Here is a 21,927-nt window from a genome sequence, read left to right on the forward strand (position 1 = left end):
TAAAGAGAACATTTAGCCTCCTTTTTTTTTTTCAACTCAAATGATCGGGCGTACTAAAATTTAAAGCAGTAGTTTTAATGTGTACTGTAACAAGCATTAGTTCTAAGTTCATAGCTTCCAACTCTGTCACTGAGACCAATTTAGACTGCCTTCAGCACACCGCCTCAGCGCCATTACAGCAGCAGGCTCTTTTCTTCTTTTTCAGGGAGAAACACATAAAACGCTCCTTTATCGTTCGCGTTGTCGAGAGCAGAACCGTGTCTTGAATGTCAACGGGAATGCTTTTCCAGCGTGACCACTGTTCTCACGTACTGTTCTAAGGCTATTAATAAATTTCCAGCACGCAACTCTAAAAAGAAAGAGGCAGTTCCAAGCACGAGCGCTGCATATTTGCCATGGTTCCACTAAACCTCTCAAGGCATTATCTCGAACGCTTATATACTGTCTTTTTATAGCAGGCGGGGAGCAGGGGCGTTGACGCACTGGAAACGAAGTAGATATATGCTTCAATATAAGCTTAGCTCAGGAGATAGTGTCAACGTATGGCGTGGGCAGCTCTCTAGCAGCACATATTTCTACCTATTTTCTTTATCCCTTCCGTTTTTCAGGCACATCCTCATAATGCGTGACTGGAAGCAGCGTATTTTGCCCCTTTAGTTTTTGAAAAAAAAAATATGGTGTAGCGTTAAATAAAATGAAACGTGAATAGTGTGCCAAGAACGAACCACACTTCACGAAATTCTTGTCGAAATGAAGAAGAAATTAACACGGGAGGATATAAATGTTAATATAAAATAAAGATAGTCGCTAAGGGTAACAAAATGTATTCGAATGGAAGGAAAGCGTAGGGTGGGGCTAGAAAAGTAGCTGAGCTTATGAGGTTAGTAATGGTGGAATGATCAAGCGCAATATCTGACACAGGACCTGGCTAATTGAAGATGTATGTCAGTTGCATTTGCGTTGTGGTAGGTAGAGCGACGCTGATAATGATGAGAAACAAAGAAAAAAAGGTGATGATAAATCATGAAGATTATGAAAAACACTGGCAGTGGCACAGCTCTGCTTTGCCTGGATATACGTAGCGTAAATCATGTGCAGTAGCGCGCGGCGCAACTGTCGTAAGAACGAATCCGGCTGAAGGTCACACGTCGGAGAGGCGATCGCCGTCATCGCCGTCATCTGCGCCGTCGTTGTCCACTTCTCCTCTTTGTCTCGTCTTTTTTGCGCAATATACATTACTGTCCATCGGCGAGGAGCGCGCACCGGATGTGGCAAGGAGGCGACGCCCTTGAGCCTCTCGTGAGTCACTCGGCTTTCGCGCGTGCGCATAACGGGCGGCGCACACTCACGCGAAACTCGCTCTGACCCACGTGGCGCAGCTTTATGGTACTAAAGGTATAATTTCGTTCTATTGTTACGTGCGAGATATGCATTGTAACATTAAGCAGAGCCATATATGATCAGGAACTGAGAAAAGCCATTCCGCAAAAATCTATAAAATGTGCCGAAATAAATAGATCATCTGATCCAAATCAGAAACGTTGCTTTTTACGTCTGTTTATTAAGAAAATCTTCACCTAAGGGGCAGGAGGGCCTAATGTGGAGTTCTTCGCTGATAAAAACAACGTTCTGCAGAACTTTGTGATCTTAGGTGCGGCAACTCGTACAGGCGGCAAACACGAATTAGATAAGTGCTGTTTATGGGAGAATCATCTTCTGCTCTGAAGATGAGTAGCTCCAGAGAGTAATCATAAAATATTTTCTCGTGGGAAGAGCAAATGATCTGTTCTGATGACTGGCGGGTACCTTCTGCGCTACGCAGGCAACCTGGATACAATTTCGAAATAAGAAAAAGTGATTAGATTGGTATACGATACATGATACGGATATACGGACGATATAAATAATTATAAACGGTATTGACAGTATTATCACATTAAAACTCGAGTAACCACACATGAAATGACTGTATGCATGCATGCACGCATGTATGTATGTATGTATGTATGTATGTATGTATGTATGTATGTATGTATGTATGTATGTATGTATGTATGTATGTATGTATGTATGTATGTATGTATGTATGTATGTATGTATGTATGTATGTATGTATGTATGTATGTATGTATGTATGTATGTATGTATGTATGTATGTATGTATGTATGTATGTATGTATGTATGTATGTATGTATGTATGTATGTATGTATGTATGTATGTATGTATGTATGTATGTATGTATGTATGTATGTATGTATGTATGTATGTGCTTGTGTGTGTGTGTGCCGGAGCAGCCCTAGTCATCGCTCACGTCTAGAAGACGGAAACCGCTGTCCTTCAATTTTCGAAAATTTGTGAAAGCTGGCCGATAAGACCCCCTATTTTCGATAATAGAGGGACACATTGATTTGCATTAAAGTAACCACTGCTAGATTCTGCACTCCCATGAACGTCTGTTAGAAATGTGGCTGCCTCATACCGTGTGAAAGAGTTTAGCATTATATCGAATTTTACTGCATAAGTATGTTTCCAGAGCGCGATAGATTTCTTCCGCTGGCCTTGAAGGATAGTTTAAACACGTATAGTTAACATATTAAAACATAGGATGACCATTAATAACTCTCCCGCCTGAAAAAAAAAAGTAATGCGGACATAAACAATCGTAACCCTTCTGCGATTAGCCGTCGGTGCTAAGTAGTTCAAAATTACAGAAAATGTTCACCAAAGGTTCCCGTCAATTAGCGGACAGTGAAATATTAGTGAAAATATTAATATTCCTAACCTTCAACACGCAATGTATAAAAAGTCAATGCTAAACGTGTAATTTCCATTGTCGTTTGATCTTTCACACTGTCTTTTTTTTTTTTGTATAAATAAACTTGACTTCTTTGGTTTGTGTGGAGTGTAGCTGTTTGAAGTAAACTTGCTTTTTATTGCGCTTTGGCGCGTCCGAGGAACAGAGGAGGAACAGGTTCGATGGGGCACCCATCCAATAGCAATCAGATAATATGCGGAGCTGGTTACGAGGCCGACGCCGACGCCTATGGCGACGCCGACGCGAAAAACAGGAACGGGCGCTAAGAGCTGCGCTTTAAAACTTGAGCTTACTGTTTGCCTTCTACCCCAGTGTGAGGCGCCGGCACCTCGCATAGGCAGCTTGAGTCCGAATTCGCGGGGCGCTGACACAGGGTGTGTCAGCATACGATGCGGCCGTAGGTGGGGCTGGAAAACTGGGTGAAATTCTGTTGGACAGCGGACTCAACCGTTCAATCTATGAGTGTGGTTAGACGTGTGCACAAATGAGCAAGTAACGAACTGGCGGCTTCTTCAGTGGCTGACCCCACCTACACAAGATTTTTGTTTTCCAGGGCGATTTATAACTCTCCCATGCCGGATATCAACGTTGGTTTCAGGGAGGCATGTTGCAGACGTAATATTAGTCAGCTTCGAAATGAATAAAAAGCGATCAACGGCCGCACAAAAGAAATAAAAGTACTTCCTTTTATACAAGCGTCGTCTAAAGCGAAGCCCCTTCCGGCTCATACATACCTGTATGCGCTTGATACAAGCCAGTCGGCTGGCAAGCTCACCTGCGGTAAACCAAATCCAAAGGAGGCGTGGGGCGGGGGGGGGGGGGGGGGGGGCAGTAATAGATCTCTAATAGGAGCACTTGCTGCCGTGAACTTTTAGGGACGAATTTGGAGCTACGTTTCGTGCGCTGTTCGGTCTCTTTTAAAACGCGTGGTTTACCGTCGGGAAGGCACCGCATAAATACGGGCACCAAATAAAATTGTAAATTACAGGGACACTTTAGCGCTGGAATTAGTTACTGGCAATAAGCAGGAGAAGTGCGGGGAAACGTGTTTCAACACGAACTGAACGTTCATATTTAGTCTAATAAAAATGCTAACGAATATTTATCCCTGTCAATCTCATTCTTGATACATCAAACCAGGCTCATTAAGCGCCGTTCTCATCGCATGCGCTTTCTGTGATCTTCCCGCAGGTACTCATGTGGCGTCATTACATCCATCATATTGAGTGTTCGCTGCACGACCTCAGGAAACATTTAAAATTGGGCTTTTCAAGACCGAATCACAGTTGTTTTTAATATATGGTGGTGCCAGGGATGAATATGAGACCAAAGGTGAGATATGGGCTACATATTAAGCTACTAAAAAGGTACGGTAATTATAATTTTATAATGAGGGAGCTAGATGTTAAGTTTGAATTTTACATAATACAACTCTCTTAATACAATTCTGTTGCGTTCTGAGAGCGGTATGCGTTCTACATTGCGCTGAGCCCCTTACCAGTTCTAGGTTAATAAGGATCGTCGATCATTCTCATTTAAACAATGTCACATTTACACTCATTGCTAATTTGTTAACGACAAGCGCTCTACTGCAACTAAGTTTTCAAATTTCAACAGAAAACATTATCAGTTGTCTTCATATTAACCAAGGAATTGTTGTATACTTAAACGAGAGTAAAAATGTTGATTCAGCGAATCGTCCATGGTTGCTTTCCGATGTCCTACAGATCATATGCAGATGTTTCAGTTGTGGATCTTCATTGTGGATCTTCATTACGATCGCTATTACTATGACAGTAGTCGGTAAGAAATTGTTTCACTTACTTAGCAAACAGTTCAGTTTCACTGAGCTTTTTGTGCGATCCCCTTCCGTTTGACGTAATAAATGATTTTGCTGCTACTATTCAGAGTTTTTTTTTTTTTTTTCACGACGACGACACGTAAGTATTAAGCCACAACTCAGTTATCGCGGCTACAACGCTTACCATTTCGTTGTCTATTCTCAGAATAAGTAATACTCTAACAATAATTTAATTTTATATGCCAGAAAAGCGATGCTGCCTTCTGCAGTGGGCGAACGCAGTAGTTTCTCGTTTTCTTACTAGACGGAAGTAGAATTTAGCACGGCAGTCCTACATGCGCTTTCACTGACAAGTATTTCGTCGCTGTCTGTAGATTTTTGACTGAGTTTCCAACTCTGAATGGCTTAGTAAAGTTTTATTCTTTATCTGTCTTTCTTTTCTCAAAGACACATTGGCTGTTAGGAATAGGACGACAAAGACAACTGCACTGAACGAGGCGACAAGTAAAGATCAAAAGTCACGCTCTTCGCCGAGAACACACACAGCACGGAAAATTAAAAGACGGCTGATGGTACCCGGTCGAACGGGCTAGCCTTGTCTTGAAGTACATAAAGCACCATAGCAGAGAATTCCAGGTCGACTGTTCACACTCTACACTTACGTCATAAAAGCGTATGTGAGTGCCGCACAATTAGCGCTGTAGTTTCGTTATACGGGCCTACGGGAAATTGTGCCGTTGCACAGCTTTCGTAGCGCGCACGAGTCGCATAAGCGCAGTCTCATCACGTAGTTGTGCGGCTTCACAACGAGCCGAAAAAAGAAACAAAGTTTGCTTCTGAAAGCAAGACACGCCGACTGCTGACAGAAATCGTTTCGTCGAGGGCCCTTCAGGAGCCTTGAGCAATTAATTGCTCGAAGGGGATGACTCTAATACAATTTGAAAGCTTCCAGTTTCTTCAGCAACGCCGGGTCAGAAGGCGCTCAAGGATTTTGTTGCGAAAGCAATACTACTCTATGTTTCGAGCCTTCAGCGTAGCGCGGCCGGTAGTCACGTCTTACCCACGTGACCCTATGACGTCACACCACACGTGACACTAGGGTGAAAACTGGGCTACCAGCTCAAGCGGTCGGCGTAGCGCGGCGGTAGCCACAGCTTACCCACGTGATGCTGTGACGTCACACCCAACCTGATGCTAAAGCGAGAGATGGGCTCCCAACTGAAACGGTCGGTGTGGCATGGTCGGAGCCGCGGCTCAGTTGGGAGGAGCTGCCAACGTGGGTCTCTCGCTTCACATGGGACGGTTATGTCATAATCATTCTGCTAGGACCATGGCATTCGCGTTACTCCTATAGGCCACTAAGGCGGGGCTTTATATGTTGGCTCAGAAAGAAGAAAAAGAGAAGAAGAAGAACGCTCGGTCGCCCGCAACTAATGATTTCGCTCAATGTTTTGTTTCAGCAGCGTTGAACTCGTGTAATGTTTTATACGGTATTTTTAATCATAACCTTTTGTAATGCATTGCGCGAAAGTTTTTCTTTCAGTGTCAGTTCAAATTTGCTAGCTCTTCAGGTACCCATGCCCAGTATTTCTGGTCAAGAGCAGTTTTTAACGTGCATTTTCATTACGAATGAACTTTTTCCACGCACTTTAAGGATGTGCCATAAGCAGACGTCCTCTCGGATTATTTGCAATTACGTGATATTTGTTGTAAATAAAAAAGGAAACAAAAAAACTCGCCTCACTGTTACGATGGTGATCTCACTTACCCACTGGCGGGGAGATTGTTTCGAGCGGTGGCTCTAAGAGGCTTCACAGCCACCCCTAAGAAATACAGGATACCGGTACCAAACCTTCTGTTAACAAACATGGGAGCGTAATTGCAAGTGACCTTGAGTCAATAGCTCGTCGGTGAGTATGTGCCTGCTAGTCAATGCGCGTGGTCATACTTGTTAAAAAGGAGTGTAAACTAGAATCAGGAGCGCAGCTAAGTGAAATACAGAGATGAGATGGGGAAACTGATTCAGCGAAAATTGAATATTGACACTGAAGCTCCTCATTAAACTCAGTGACGTGACAGTGTTAACGGCTCTCGTTTGCTTAATCTCCTTATGAATCCTTGTGGATCCCAGTGGGCCGCTTTGATAGTGGGCAATTAGTATTTCAGGAAACAAGATTTCTTAAGCAGCATACCACTGTACAGAGATTAAAAAGAGATGAGCATCACTTCCGCCTGACATTTGTAAGTATTTCCTTTCAAAGGAGCAAGAAGATAGCCTAACTCATGCACCAGTTCAGGGTGTGCATCTTGTGCTGGTTGCGGTAATGAATGAACACCCATCTGGATTGTCCTCAGGGGTACTTGATGGGAGCCAGTAGGCGAGAGAAAATTCTGAACTTGAGGATAACTATGTAGGGAACTTCAGCTCTCCAGGAAATTAGGAAATGGCGTAAAATTTGGCGAGCAAACGGAGAAGTATAGCTCTTTGACTGGTTGGTCGATTTTAACCACAACAATCTGCCCTGAGAAAGTTGCCAACTATACAAACGCTGCAAAGTATAATGTTAGCTTCGTTGAAATGGAAGCGTCTAGAGGACTTACTACCTCTCGAGAACTGGAGATGTAGACAACCATATTGCATCAAGGGAAGACTATTTAGAATTCTGGCTTGAAAAGATTGCGCAAACCTGTAAGACTAAAACGGTAGTTTTCCTTATATATGCAGTCCGCCTCTGCCTAATTCCCTTCAGTGATAGCACTGTCTCCACACAGCGTTCTCTCAGCATCGGGAGTAATTTTCAAAAATATGGTCTTTGAACTAACGTTATGGTTCTGTGCAAACTATCTTTACGGCAAAGGATATTTGGAGTAAAACCTCGTTCGTAAATAACACTGGGTTCGGTAAGAATGTTAAGAAAAAGAGGGTTTGTATGAGCGAACTTTGGCCAAATTGCATTGACCACAATACTTCCAAAGTATTTAAACGGTGTGCAAAAGAAATAAAGGGAATGAAATTTACAATTTTTATTGCTGCAAGCCTCTTGGCCACACAAGAGTGAAAAACGAGGAACTTCAATAAAAATGAATGGGGATACTTAAGCGGCGCCTTTAAGGATATCACGCGATATCGTAGTTTATTACCCCTCATAAGAAGCTCCGCTTTAACCAAGTCGAAAGAATTTGCCTTTGTGGCTTAGGAATAACGTGAATTCAAGTGTCTTGGTAACCTGATTCTAATATCACCCACCCATATGAAAGGAGAAGCCGTAGTTGGCAGCTCCTGCCAAACGCATGTAGCGTCAGACAGCCCTACATCCTGCTACGGCTCGGCCATTTCAGCTGCATGCTTGAATATTTTCGTTCACAACGCCAACGCCGGAGGATGGCCGCTGAAGTAAGATTTTCGGAGAACGGTTCCGTTAACGCTATCACATTAGCTTCCGATTGCTAATTATTGGCCCCTTAAAGACTGCAGAGACGTGTGCAGATACGCCAGCACATGTTCGATATGAACTGCTGAAATAAAAACTTTTCCATATTTCTTAAGTGCAGGACTACGACCTCAAGAATTTCAGGTTGTTCTGTCGTTATTTTTACGAGAGTTTATTTTTGAAAACTTGGTGCGCGAATTGCGTTACTCTCTGTATTCACAGTTGTATACAAGCCATAGGATATAAAAAATGAGAATCCTTCCTGGCAAACGAAAGAATCTACCTGAAAGGCGAAGTGACCTAATATGAAGTCATACGAGATAACAACGTGTACTGAAGCACACCAGCTACAGTGCACAAGGAACAAACTCATGCTTCTTATGGGACAAAACGCGTACGAGCCCTCCTCTCCCTCGTCTCCTTGTTAAAGAATTTCTAGCTACGTCCCTGCTCCTCGCAGTACCGCAATGTTACGTTTCTACTCCTAGCAAGCTCTTTCCGTACCACACCAATGCCTCACGTTGAGATGTAAAACAGAAATCTGTTGAGAAAAGTGCCGATCTTCAAAACAAAATTTTTTTTAGAACATAAATATTACAGGGGACTACTTACTCTTTCAGAGCGCAATTCACTTCGTCCAAAGCAATTTAGTACCTAAAATTAGAAAACGAAAGAAAAATTGGATGACTCCGAGTAGCAACCATTCAAAACATAATAAAAAGGCAGGAAGTGTGTAGTTTGACTTAAGGATTTGTAATTTATTGGGAATACGTTGCAGAGAAGAGCCTCGTTCCAGATCATTGTAAATTAGGCCAGCTATTAAATTTTCTTTTTTGCTGAAATGTATATGTGTGCTTGTGTACTTGTGTCAACGCAGCACGTTCCATGCTGCCTGATTACGATGTGTCGTATGTAAATAGCGTATTAATAGCGTTATGTGTGGTTTTGGTTTACTTTGTTTTGGTGAAATACTATGTGTCAAACGCCAGGCAATAAGGAAAAAAAACCTCACGTCACCTCGTCTGCGCGCTCTGATGATACGAACTGGAAGTATACTAACTTTATAAAAAAAGTGGCTTGAGACAGCTGGTGGTTAATACCGTAGTTATGGCGCTACAACAATGCAAAATAGCAGCTAACGAAAGCTCGCAGCATCGTTCTAACTACTGTTGTCCCGAGCTATGCTTCTAATTTTTGTTTCCAAAATAGGCCCTGCTCAAATGCTGACCGGGTTTTCTTATGATTTTCAAATTTTTGTTGCCCCTCTAGAAAATATCTTTCTACATTGTTATTTTTATGCAGTATGTTTGCCCTGAAATGTAAAATGTAAAGAACACAATTACCCGCTTTCATCATCATCTTAATCATAAACCCGCTAAAACAAAAATGCCTCTCCAACTTTCGAATTGCGTGCGGCAAATAGATTATTGCTACTGTCTGCACTCCTCAATCCTGCACCCTCAATCCCCCCCCCCCCCTTCTGGCGGACTTAACGATATCATAACTGCGAATATTCCTAAAAAGTACTTCATCGAATTGCTTTCGCTTCTGCACAGTTTATTTTTCGTAGTTTGCAGCCAGCAGCTCAGAAGAGAAATATCCCGAAGGCATAAGTGGCTGGGCACAATGCAGTAGGAACAAAGGGCCAGTGTTTTAATTATAACTACATCACACGCAAACTCTGATGCATAAAGTCGAATACTGCGTATTATCCCGTTTTCACTAAAACAGATTTTCCCTTTCGCTCAATATTTCGCCGCGTACCTTACTTATAACTGTCACGTACATACGTACCATAACGTGGAGGCTCTGAGGCAACGAAAGGACCCTAATGCGTTCTCTTTTATCTCCTGCATACATCTTTACCGCTCGTCCACGTGTCATAGCCGAAGTGATCACGATTACTCCGCTAAGGCTTGGCATTTTGATGACCGGCTATCGGGATTGGAATCAATAATTTTCTGAGAGCACATTGCTCGAGCTTTGCTGATGTATGCTGAACTGAAACCGGTGACACCACTTCCTATTGCGAAATTCAACCTTGCTTCCTTCTCTGTCACGGTAAAAGTTAAAAGGGCGTTCCTCAAACTGTGATGTAGTATTGGAGCATAGTGGGTATAAAAGCACTCGAAGCAGCCCCTAGATCAGCAGTTGGCTCAGCAGCAGCTCTAAAGCAACCATGGTAAGTGCTCAGCAAGTCTTTTTGAGAGAGCAGGGTTGACTTTCCGTCGATATCGCAAGGCACAATGGTTGCTGCATATAGGCAAGAAATTTTGGACACGGGACACTGTTGTCAGTAACAACTAGACACCTTGTTTTGCAATCAGTTATGCATACCACATTTTATTTTTTACAGATCCGCGCTTGCGTCCTCCTGGCTCTGGCCACCAGCGCTTTCGCTGGATACGCTGGCTACGGCCTCGGCTACGGTCTTGGCTATGGAGGCCTCGGCTACGGTCTTGGCTATGGAGGCCTCGGTTACGGTCTTGGCTACGGTGGTCTCGGCTACGGCCTTGGCTACGCTGGCTACGCTCCAGCTGTGCACACTGTTGCTCATGCTCCAGCTGTCGCCACTGTTGCCCACGCTGCCCCAGCTGTCGCTACTGTCGCTCACGCTCCAGCTGTCGCCAGCTACGCTGTCGCCCCAGCTGTGACTAGCGTTGCTTCCTACCACGCTGCTCCAGTTGTTGCCGCTGCTCCAGCAGTCACCACTGTTGCCCACGCTGCCCCAGCCATCGCCACCTACGCTGCCCCAGCCGTCGCCACCGTCGCTCACGCTGCTCCAGTCGCCACCTACGCCGCTGCCCCAGCTATCGCTGCCGTCCACGCCGCTCCAGCTGTGGCCACCGTTGCTCACGCTGCTCCAGCCATCGCTTCCTACCACGCCGCCCCAGTCTACGGCTATGGTGTTGGTACCCTCGGATACGGCGTTGGCCACTATGGTTACGGCCATGGTCTTCTCGGCTATGGCCTGAACTACGGCTATGGTCTCGGCAGCCCCTTCCACTACGGAGCTCTCCTCCGCAAGAAGAAGTGTGAGTAACTGAAGAATTCTTCCTCACGTAGTATGAGAAGGGTGGAACTAAATTTTTTTGTAATTGCCCTCTTCCTGAAGGGCAACCTTAGCAAATATAGCCATGTTATTACCAAGCACCCCAGTCTAGCTTGTTTAAAGTACGCAACATTTTATATTAACTTCAATTCCGACAATAATCAAATTAATTTTGGTATGTATCCTGTTTTATTTTAACTCTATATTATTACAAATGAGGAGCATGCACCAGGGATTTCGGGGATTTATCGCAATTACTGTTATGCCCTAATTTAATGGCCTAATAGTTATAAGGAGTGCTTACCCATGTCTGCTTTTCTCCTCTTTCAGAAATTATCTGCACCTGAATTGCCTAGGAGGACAAGACAAGTCTGCCGACGCTGGTCTTAACAAATACAAATTAGGAAGGAATAAATAAATCTTATTTACTGAACTCTGCTGCCTAGTGTGTTTAATATACAGGGTGTTACGGGAAGACTTTAAGTATTTAAAAGAATAGTAGACTGAAAACGTACAAATATTATTTGCAGAAGCACACTCTCTACCCAAGCGGACATAGCTTGCGGCAAAACGTCTTTGATTATGAGTATAATTAACAAAATGTTATTATTTACTTTTTAATCTGTGTAATTAACAAATTTTCTTTATTTACTTTTTAATTAGTTTAGTTGGACGCCTAATTCCAAGGGGCAGTTTGATGGCGTGGACGAGGTGATGCCAGATCAGTTTTTGAAACGAAGAAAATATTTTCTTTGTTTCCGCACGCAACCGAAACTGAGCGCACGAGGAGCGCTGGAAGTACGGCGTAAGTGCGAAGTCCGCTGGTGACGTGTCGTGATGAGTGCGGCGCCTAATTCGAAACGCGCGTTCTAATTTCCCTGGCTAGAGAGCGTAGGCGCTTGAGCTTAGACCGCGTCCGGCGTTATCGCCTACTTCATCACTCGGCGAAAGAAAAGGATAGTCATAGTCAGCCATGAGGATATCGGTTCTAAAAGCCCCGATGGGCTGAGCCGCAGTTTTATTTTTGTATATTTTCAAAAAAGGACGAGGCGCTAACAACACATTTACATGAAAGGGGACGCGCACAAGCGGATGAGCGCTTGTCCGTGCCTCCTTTCATGTGAATCTGCTGTTAGCGCTTCGTCCTTTTTTGAAAATGCTGCAACAAGCCCAGCAATAAGTCCTTCTTGTATTTTTGTATACTTGCTACTTCTGTTATGACTGCCCGGCGAGCTCTAATTCAGTCGTCATTATGCATTTATTTACCCATTAATTTGAGTTTCCAGTTTCATATAATCCCTGCATATGGGGTGAACGGTGTCCGAAAAAAATTGTATGTCAGCGTAGCAAGGTGGGTTTGAGCGGCAGGGGCTGTTGTTGTTCTTGCTGGTTGTTCTAAGCATGTATTAGCTCCTGTTTCTCAAAAGGCCCACACATTTGCAGTTGATATGCTTTTTTTTTTGGTGCGCATTTGACAAGTTCATTGCAGTGCAAGTGTTTCAAATCACTTCAATGTGTGGAAATGCCGCCTGAGATTAAAGTGTCACGTCACATCGTGTTAATTGTGGGGATGGCCACGCCAGCGCAACTCCGATACTCCACAGCCGTGAATGTGGACATTGTAATGGCTTAATTAAGCGCAGTAATAGACATGGAGCTGGCATCCATACTGTACGCTGTACAACAACCTGATCGCTGTGTGCCGACCCTTCCCCCATTGATATCGATATTGAAGTCGAGGTTGAAGTTGAAAGTTTATTTTTCAATAAAAAAACAATGTACAAGAATATACAGCGAGAGGTCCCATGGTATCTAATATGATTTTCTAATAGATTTAGACTACTGTGTCAGTCCATGTTCAGAAAAAAAAAACAACAATGGATGGAATTGATGACTTTGATGTCCTCGCAACGTTGCTCTCATCCGTGAGCAAGCGTTAGGTAAGTTGCCAAAGCGTACTGAGCCAGCCCGGCTCCACTTTGGTCATTTTGAAAACACAGCTGCAAACCCTAAACTCTAAACGTTGCCGTCTCTGAATTTGCGGCTGAGCTATCACTGGTCGTGTAAAAGAACTAATGTTTTTAGGCTTCCGGATGAAAAAGCCCCACCGCATTATTTTCCTTCGGCCTTGTAATCCCAGGAATGAACCTTTCCTAACCAAAACTTCGGGCGTCGGAGAAAAACAACCTGACCGTCTAGGTCACCCATTTTCTCATCACAGAATAGCTTCCTCAGCGGATACGTTAAGAACAAAATTTTCAACTGTACAGCAATCGAGCCAATAGAAATTATGACAATATAACAACACCGTTTAACGTTCAACGACAATCTGCACGCTGTCACAGAAGCGTGTTGCGTTCCTTCCACCAATCTAGCGACGAAATTAAACAGATAAAAAAGCTCCCTCCGGAAGTAATCCAACTGGAAGGGTGCCAGGCCAGCGCTTATCAAGGCTCTCATAATCGGCGTTCCGATATCTGACGATGACTAACTGCCCTTTCTGTTACGTCGAGCAACAAAGCAGACTATATTGCTCGCCGCGGTCTAAGATGGGCGGCGAGGCTCCCTAGCCAGGGAAGTTAGCACGCGCGTTTCGAATCGGGCGCTGCATTCATTACGACACGTCACCAGCGGACGCTGCGCTTGCCTCACACTTTAGCCTCTTCTGGCGCGCTCAGTTTCGATTGCGTGCGGAAAAAAATGTAGGATTTCCTCGAACTGCAGGCCTCTAGAAAAGGAGTTTTTCTCGGTTTCAAAAACTGATATGGCTTCGTATATCATTCTTGACATCAATTTTTACATTGGGACCAACCCCCCAAATACAATAATAAAAAGTTAATAAGTGGGTGTTTGTTAATTACATGAATAATTAGAGAAGTTTTGCAGAATATTATGTGGGCCAGGACAGGGAGTATGCTCCCGGAAATATTTCGTTTGTATTGTGTACCGACTATTTTTTTAAATTACTTAAAGTCATCCTTGTAAAACCCCGTATTAACGACAGTGGCTTTGTATTTATTCCAACTCCTCGTGTTTTAGAATTAACCACTAAAAGCGTTTTTACTTGCCTTAGGGCATTGATAATAAAGACTTAGTGGGTTCGAGAGAAAATTCAGCTCCCAGCTGACTGATAAAAAGGCGGCATTAAGTAAAGCCCTGATCACTTTCACTATCTTGCATTTTACCTTCATCATAGCCGATTGTAAGTTTCACTCTAGTGAGGAAGAAATGATTTACTGAAGGGCTTCAATTTAGTTTTTCATTGTCGGCACATTATTCATAACAAGCCACTGCCTGGTCACATCATAAAGATGGTAATTGGTTCAAGTTTAGCCCGCTTATATGGGTCATGAACTTGCAGATGCTTATGAAGGGACCTGATGAATTTTAGGATGCTTATGGAGGGGCCTGCAGGTCTCCAGGAGGTGAGGAATAGTGTAAAATGTGGCGAGCGAATGGGGAAGTATAGTGATTAGATTGGTTTGTAAATTTTAACTTCTACAATCTGCCCTGAAAAAGTTGCTAACTACGCAGACGCAGCAAAGGATAATATTCGCTTCGTTGAAATAAAAGCGTAAGGAAGAACTAGTGAATCTCTAGAATTCGAGGTGTAGTCAACCATTTTGCATCAAGGGGAGAATTTTGAGTCTTCTGGCATGAAATTCTTGCGAACCTGTAAGACTAAAATAGTAGTTTTCCTAATATATGTCACCAGCATCTGCTTAAAGTTTCCTTCAGTGACCACACTGTCTCCCCACAGCATTTTTGTGGGACCTGGAGGTATATAAAGAATATGCTCTTCGAAGTAACGTTATCGTTCGGTGCAAAGGACCTTTATGGTAAAGGATATTTGTTATTAAAACTCGTGCGTAAACAACACTGCTTTGGAAAAAAATGTTCGAAAAAGGAGCCTTTATTTTCGGGAAATTCGGCCAAATTGCCTTTAGCACAATTGTCTCAAGGTATTTAAATGTTATTCAAAATGATAAAGTAAAGAAAAATCGCTTTTCATCGCTTATAGGGGGTATTCATTGACGCGCTGTGCGCGGTGCATTGTGGGTAATTGAGGCGCAGTCGGCCATTTTTGTGTCCACGAAACTAACGGGGTGAACGTACGTATCAAGTGCTGTCGTGCGGTTCTACTGGTTTTACAAGCAGGGGCATCAGCAGCTATATGTTGTTTATTGAGCTATCGAAGACTGTAATAGACACGTGCACAGTGTAAACAACGGAAGCAGAAGAGCTGCGCAAACGACCTCGGCATTTTAAGGTTCCGGAAGTACACGCGAACAACTCAACTCGAATGAGACACCTCACCGAGATGCGACGTCACGGGTTGCTGACACGGCTGAACCGCACAAGTATCACGAAATATGAGAAATGTACGTCAAAATGGGATGGACTGGAATCTTTCGGATGTTCCCTAGCAGCCAGCTCTTGTCACTATCCTTGCACGACTGTTCTTCACGCACTCGGAAGATGTATTCCCGGTAAAAGAGCAGTGCGGTAATGTGTCGCTTCCAGTCATGCGCATGCATGCAGCGCGCCGCCAACACTTACTCGTCGTGTTTTGCTGCAATAAAGTGCTTCAAAGAGGGCTAGCTAAACATTATGTTTGCCGTACTTGCCTCATTCGATCAGAAGTCAGATGTTCGCATCGTCTGTGTCGGCTGCTAATCAAAGCAGACCGCATGCAGATTCGGCGAAGGGACGTAGGCAGGCAGAGTTGTTTTGGAGAAAGTTTGAAGGGTCTTATAAACTTATTTATCTCAAAATAACAAATCATGTTTAGCTTGGCCAAAACTGCGCTCTATTTCAAGAGTTTTGTTGCAGAAAGTAATTTCGAGCCCGCAAGGCAACGAGGTGACGCCACCGGTGTCATCGCTGTGGCCTGTGGCAGCTGTTTCTTTTGCTTCCTTACCGCCACAGACGATGTAAACATCCGACTTCTTCTGATCGATTGAGGTAAGTACACCAAACAAGTTTTGTATAAAGGATACTGACTACCAAACGCCATTTATATGTAGAATATCAGCTACAAAAACTCAGCGGTTTAGTTGGTATAAACGTTAGACGTATTTGCATAAAGAGCGAGTTCGTCTGCTTCAACCGCGGCTCTTAACCCAGCCGCTTGTAACGTAGTTGCGTTCTTCGAGTGGTCAGTAGGCTTGCGATTGGTTTCTTGTGACGAAGCTCGTCCGTGTAACAAGGAATTCATGAATTTCGCACAAATTTATGCGTGGGCACAGGCCGATGCTTATCGTGCTGTTGCGCATATTGACTGCATACGGATCGGTACCAAAGTTTTGTTTCGTACAAGTCTCTGTCCGCATCATGCACACTTTGCTGATAAATCGATCGGTCACTCATGATACCAATTGAGGTTTCATAACAAATGTGCTGGCATGAGGCAGAGTGACAGAGCAAACGGACGCACACGAACAGCTAAGCTAACCGCCGTCCCGTACTAGTACTAGTCAGAACAGGACGCAAAGATGGCGTCGGCTGCATACTGACGTTAGTTGTGACGTCACGTGAATACCCCCTATAGTCCCTTGGCCAAAAGAAGTGAGAAATAGGAATTCTGTAAAAAAATATATGGGGATACTTAAGAGCCACCTTAAAGGATATCACGCGATATCGTAGGTTCTAGCCATCATATAAAACCCCACTTTGACCAATCCGTATGAATGTGTTAGCATAGCTTAGGAATGACGCCAATGTAAGGGTCTTGGCAGGCTGATTCTAATATCCCCCACCCATATGAAAGGAGAAGCCCTAATTAGCAGCTCCTGCAACACGTAACGTCAGGCAACTCTACGTCCTGCTTTGGCTCGGCCATTTCTGCTTCCAGTTGTCGTTTCCAGCGTCATGCTCGAAAATGTTCGCTCAAAACGTCAACACCAGAGGATGGCTGTCGACGCTGGATTTTTGGTAAACGGTGCCTTTAAAGCTATCGCGTTAAAATTTGACTGGTAAATACTGGACCCTCAATGCCTTCCGAGGCATGTGTACTTACGCCAGCACATGTGCGATTTAAAGTACGGTAATAAAAACGTTTTCATATCTCTTGAGTGCACGACCACGGCCACAAGAAATTCATGTCGATTTGCCCTTTGCTAAATTATTTTTGAGAACTTGGTATGCGAATTACGTTACTCTCTGGTTTCACAGTTTATAATAACCATAAGAATTTTACTGGGATCAAAAATGAGATTCCGTCCTGGCAAACGAAGCAGACTAGCTGAAAGACGAAGGAACCTAATATGAAGTTAGAGAAGATAAGAATATAAACCGAAGCACACTCGCTGCACCAGACACGAACTCCTGCTACTTATGTGCCAAAATGCGTAAGAGCCCTCCTCTCCCTCTTCTCATTATGGAAGAATTTCTAGCTGCGTTCCTGCTCCTCGCCGTATCGCAAATTTACGTTTCTACTAGCAAGCTCTTTCCGTACCCCACCAATACGTCACGTTGAGATGGAAAACAGAAATCTGTTCAGAAAAGTGCCGATCATTAAAACAAAATATTTGAGAACATAAATATTACAAGAGACTACTTACTCTTTCAGAGCACATTCCACTTGATCCAAAACAATTTTGTACTTAAAATAAGAAAACGAAAGAAAATTAGGATGACACCGAGACTCGACAAATATAAACATAATAACAAGCCAAGATGTGTGGAGTTTCACTGAATGATTTCTAATTTATTGGGAAGGAGTTGCAGAGACGAGCCTCGTTACAGATCAGTATAAATTAGTCCTGAAGTTAACTCCAGTATTTCTTCGAAGTGTATGTGGTGCGCTTGTGTAATTTTTGATGCCAAGAAGAGGCTTGCTATCACTCCGTGTCAATTCAAGGCGTTCTATGCTGCCTGGTCACGATGTGTGATATATAAACAGCATATGAAAATAGCGCTTTGTGTGGTTTCTGTTGACTTTGCTTTGGTGAAATACAATTTGTCAAAGCCAGGCAAAAACGAAAAACAGCTCACGTCACCTCGTGTGCGCTTGCTGATGATACATACTGCAAGTATGCTAACGTTTTACAGAGTAGCTTGTGACTGCTGGTTGTTACTAGCTTAGTTCTGGCGCTGCAACAATGCAAAAGCATGTAATAAATTCTCACGGTATTATTCCAATTGGCGATGTCTCGCACTGCACACCTAATTCCTGGTTCAAAAATAGACACTGCTGGCAAAGGGGACACGGTTCTCTTATGATTTTCGGATTTTTCTTACACATAAAGAAGATATTTTTACACGTCCTTATTCCTTATGCAGTTTTTCCGCCCTGAAATGCAAAATATAAAGAACTCAAATTATCGCAGTTATCACTATCATGTGCCCTCCCAATCGTCCATAGACTTAATGGTATCGTACCTGTGAATATTCCTAAAAATTATTTCATCGCTTTGCTTCGGCTCCTGCGGAGTTTATTGTTTTCGTAGTTTGCAGAAATAAATGTCCCAAAGTCATAAGTGACGAGGAACAAGGCCGTAGGACCAAAGGGCCAGCGTTTCAATACAAGATGCCCTACATACCAGCTCTCAGACATCAGATCGTATGCTGCGTATTATCCTCATTTCAAAAAACTGACTTCCCCTTCGCTGTTAATCATACACCGCCCAGTATTTCGCCGCGTACCTTAGTTATAACTGTCACGTACATACGTACGATAGCGTGGAGACTCTGAGGTCACGAAAGGACCCTTATGCGTTCTTTTTTATCTGCTGCATCTTTACTGCTCCTCCACGTATCAGTGCCGGAGTGGCTGCCGAGAGGGGAATCAATAATTTTCTGAGAGCACATAGCTCGAGCTTTTCTACTGTATGCTGAACAGAAACGGGCAACAGCCTCTCGTGTTGCGAAAATCAACCTTGCTTCTACAACTTTCATGCAAGAAGTTAAAAGGGCGTTCCTCAAACTGTGACGTATTCTTGCAGCAGACCGGGTATAAAAGCACTAGAAGCAGCTCCTTGATCAGCAGTTGGCTCAGCAGCAGCTCTAAAGCTACCATGGTAAGTGATCAACAAGTCCTGAGAAAACAGGGCTGAGCTGCTATCCATCTTAGAAATCACGAATATAGGAATATTTGCTGCATGTAGGCAAAACGTTTTGAACACAGAGCACGGCTGTCAGTAATAACTATAGGCATCGCGTTTTTCAATGAGGCTTGCATCCCGTTTTTTTTTCCAGATCCGTGCTTGTGTTCTCCTGGCTTTTGCCACCAGCGCTTTCGCTGGATACACCGGCTACGGCCTCGGCTACGGACTTGGCTATGGAGGCCTCGGCTACGGTCTTGGCTATGGAGGCCTCGGTTACGGTCTTGGCTACGGTGGTCTCGGCTACGGCCTTGGCTACGCTGGCTACGCTCCAGCTGTGCACACTGTTGCCCATGCCCCAGCTGTCGCCACCGTCGCTCACGCTCCAGCTATCGCCAGCTACGCTGTCGCCCCAGCTGTGACTCGTGTTGCTGCCTACCACGCTGCACCAGTTGTTGCCGCTGCTCCAGCCGTGACCAAGGTCGCCACCACCTACGCCGCTGCTCCAGCCGTTACTACTGTGGCCCACGCTGCCCCAGCCATCGCCACCTACGCTGCCCCAGCCGTTGCCACCGTCGCTCACGTTGCTCCAGTTGCCACCTACGCCGCGGCCCCGGCTATCGCTGCCGTCCACGCCGCTCCAGCTCTGGCCACCACTACCGTCCACCACGCTCCAGCTGTGGCCACCGTTGCCCATGCCGCTCCAGCCATCGCTTCCTACCACGCCGCCCCAGTCTACGGCTATGGTGTTGGTACCCTCGGATACGGCGTTGGCCACTATGGTTTCGGCCACGGTCTTCTCGGCTATGGCCTGAATTACGGCTATGGTCTCGGCAGCCCCTTCCACTACGGTGCTCTCCTCCGCAAGAAGAAGTGTGAGTAACTGAAGAATTTTTTCCTGTGTGGCTTCAAAAGGGCAGAACTAAATATTTTTTATAACTACCATCTATCTAGAAGACAATCTTAGCAAATGTACGCATATAATATTTTGAACGCCCAGTCTAGCTTGTTTGATGTACGTAACAGTTTATATAACTTTAAGTCTGGCACCTCAATCACATAAATCTGGCATAAATTCCTGTTTTCTTTTAACTTTATAATAATACTAAAGCGCAGTTTGCGCCAAGATTTTTAGGAGTTAATGCAATTACCACTACGCACGAGATTAATGTCCCGATAGTTATAAGGAGTGCTCACCTATGTCTTTGTTTCTCCTCTTTCAGAAATGCTCTGCACCTGAATAGCCTAAGACAAGGCAAGTGTAGCGACGCTGGCCGTAACAAATACAAATTAGGAATAAAAAATTTTGCTTCGTGGAACTCTGCTTTCGTGTGTTCATATATATATACGCTACTTGCAAAAGGCAGCAGCTTTGTATTGACTCCAAATCCGTGTGTTTCCGAATTACACAACAATCGTTTTTACTTGCCTTAGGGCATGGATGATTAAGACTTAGTTTCGGTATTGAAAAGTTTGGTTTCAAGCAACAATTATGTTTCCAGATGTCTGATGAGTAGGCTGCGTTAAGTTGAGCCCTGATCACTCTTCCTATTTGGCGGTTTCCTACATCAAAGCCGATTGTTAGTTTAACGCCTGCGACACAGAAATGATTTAGTGAAGGGCTTCAATTTATTTTTTCATTGTCGACACATTATTCATAACAAGCCACTGCCTGGTCACACCATGAAGTTAGTAACTGGAATAATTTTAGCCCCCTTATACGAGTCATTATCTTGTGTTTGCCTATGAAGGGACTTGATGAACTTGAGGATTCCTATGAAGGGGCCTCCAGGTCTTCAGGAGGTTATGGAATACCGTAAAAGATGGCGAGCGAAGGGGGAAGTATAGTTCCTGGATTGGTTTGTCAATTTTAACAACTGCAATCTGCCCTGAGAATGTTGCCAACTATACAGACGCTGCAAATAAGCTTCGTTGACATGGAAGCGTCAGGAGGAACTACTGGCTCTTTAGAATTCGTGGTGTAATCAACCATATTGCATCGAGGGAAGAATGTTCAAACTTCTGGCATGAGGAACGTGCAAACCTGTAAGACGTAAACAGTAGTTTTCTTAATATATGCCATCAGCATCTGCTAAAGCTTTCTTCAGTGACTACACTGTCTACATAGCATTGTTGTGGGACCTGAAGGTAGTTTCAAAAATAGGCTCTTCGAAGTAAAGTTTTTGTTCTGTGCAAAGGACCTTATGGTAAAAATATTTGGATAAAACCTCGTTCGTAATTAACAGTGGGTTTGGAAACAATGTTCGGAAAAAGAGCGTTAATATTTATTTTTTTAATTCATTTATTACATTACCCTCAGAGCCTGTGAGCATTACAAAGGGGGTGGGAATTACAATCAAAAACAGAATGAAACAAAGTACAAGAATGACAAATGTAATAAAAGAACACAATACAATTCAAACAGTGAAATACATACTGATAAGTAGGCTCAGGAACAAAAACAAAAAAAAATTGCTACATATTCACGTAAAAATGGTTACAAATGGCAGACCTAAATGACAATGTGTCTTCAGTTGATGTGATGGAGGAGGGAAGGCGGTTCCGTTCTGCACTTGGGTTGGGCAGAAAGCAATCAAAAGGACATTTGTTCGACAACAAGGAACGCAAAATGTATGGCGGTGATCTATGCGAGATGATAGATACGTAGGTTGCGATATAAGTCCGCGTTTCAGAGAAGCATCATGAAAGAAAACTTTATGGAAAAGACATGGACGATAAATTGTTCTTGTAACTTTCAAATTGGGCAAATTAAGTTTAGAC

The 21,927-nt window shown here is 43.8% G+C and overlaps 1 protein-coding gene across 1 annotated transcript; it reads left to right on the forward strand.

Moving 5' to 3' along the window:
• Positions 1-8,000: 8,000 nt before the first annotated feature.
• LOC146196370 (uncharacterized) lies at positions 8,001-20,450 on the forward strand. The gene is made up of 6 exons (XM_084596979.1): positions 8,001-8,012; positions 10,406-11,084; positions 16,956-17,035; positions 19,048-19,122; positions 19,301-20,021; positions 20,370-20,450. Coding segments are annotated over exons 1-6 (1,569 nt in total). The 3' UTR covers positions 20,372-20,450.
• The last annotated feature ends 1,477 nt before the right edge of the window (positions 20,451-21,927 follow it).

This window comes from Amblyomma maculatum, chromosome 3, assembly GCF_055883805.1.
Source record: "Amblyomma maculatum isolate TAMU_Amacu chromosome 3, ASM5588380v1, whole genome shotgun sequence".
NCBI classification, from domain to species: Eukaryota; Metazoa; Arthropoda; class Arachnida; order Ixodida; family Ixodidae; genus Amblyomma; species Amblyomma maculatum.

Coding starts and splice junctions, on each gene's coding strand:
- LOC146196370 (XM_084596979.1), top strand. Junction 11,085..16,955: donor TCTCCTCCGCAAGAAGAAGT/GTGAGTAACTGA, acceptor TTCTGCTTCCAG/TTGTCGTTTCCAGCGTCATG. Junction 19,123..19,300: donor GCAGCTCTAAAGCTACCATG/GTAAGTGATCAA, acceptor TTTTTTTTCCAG/ATCCGTGCTTGTGTTCTCCT.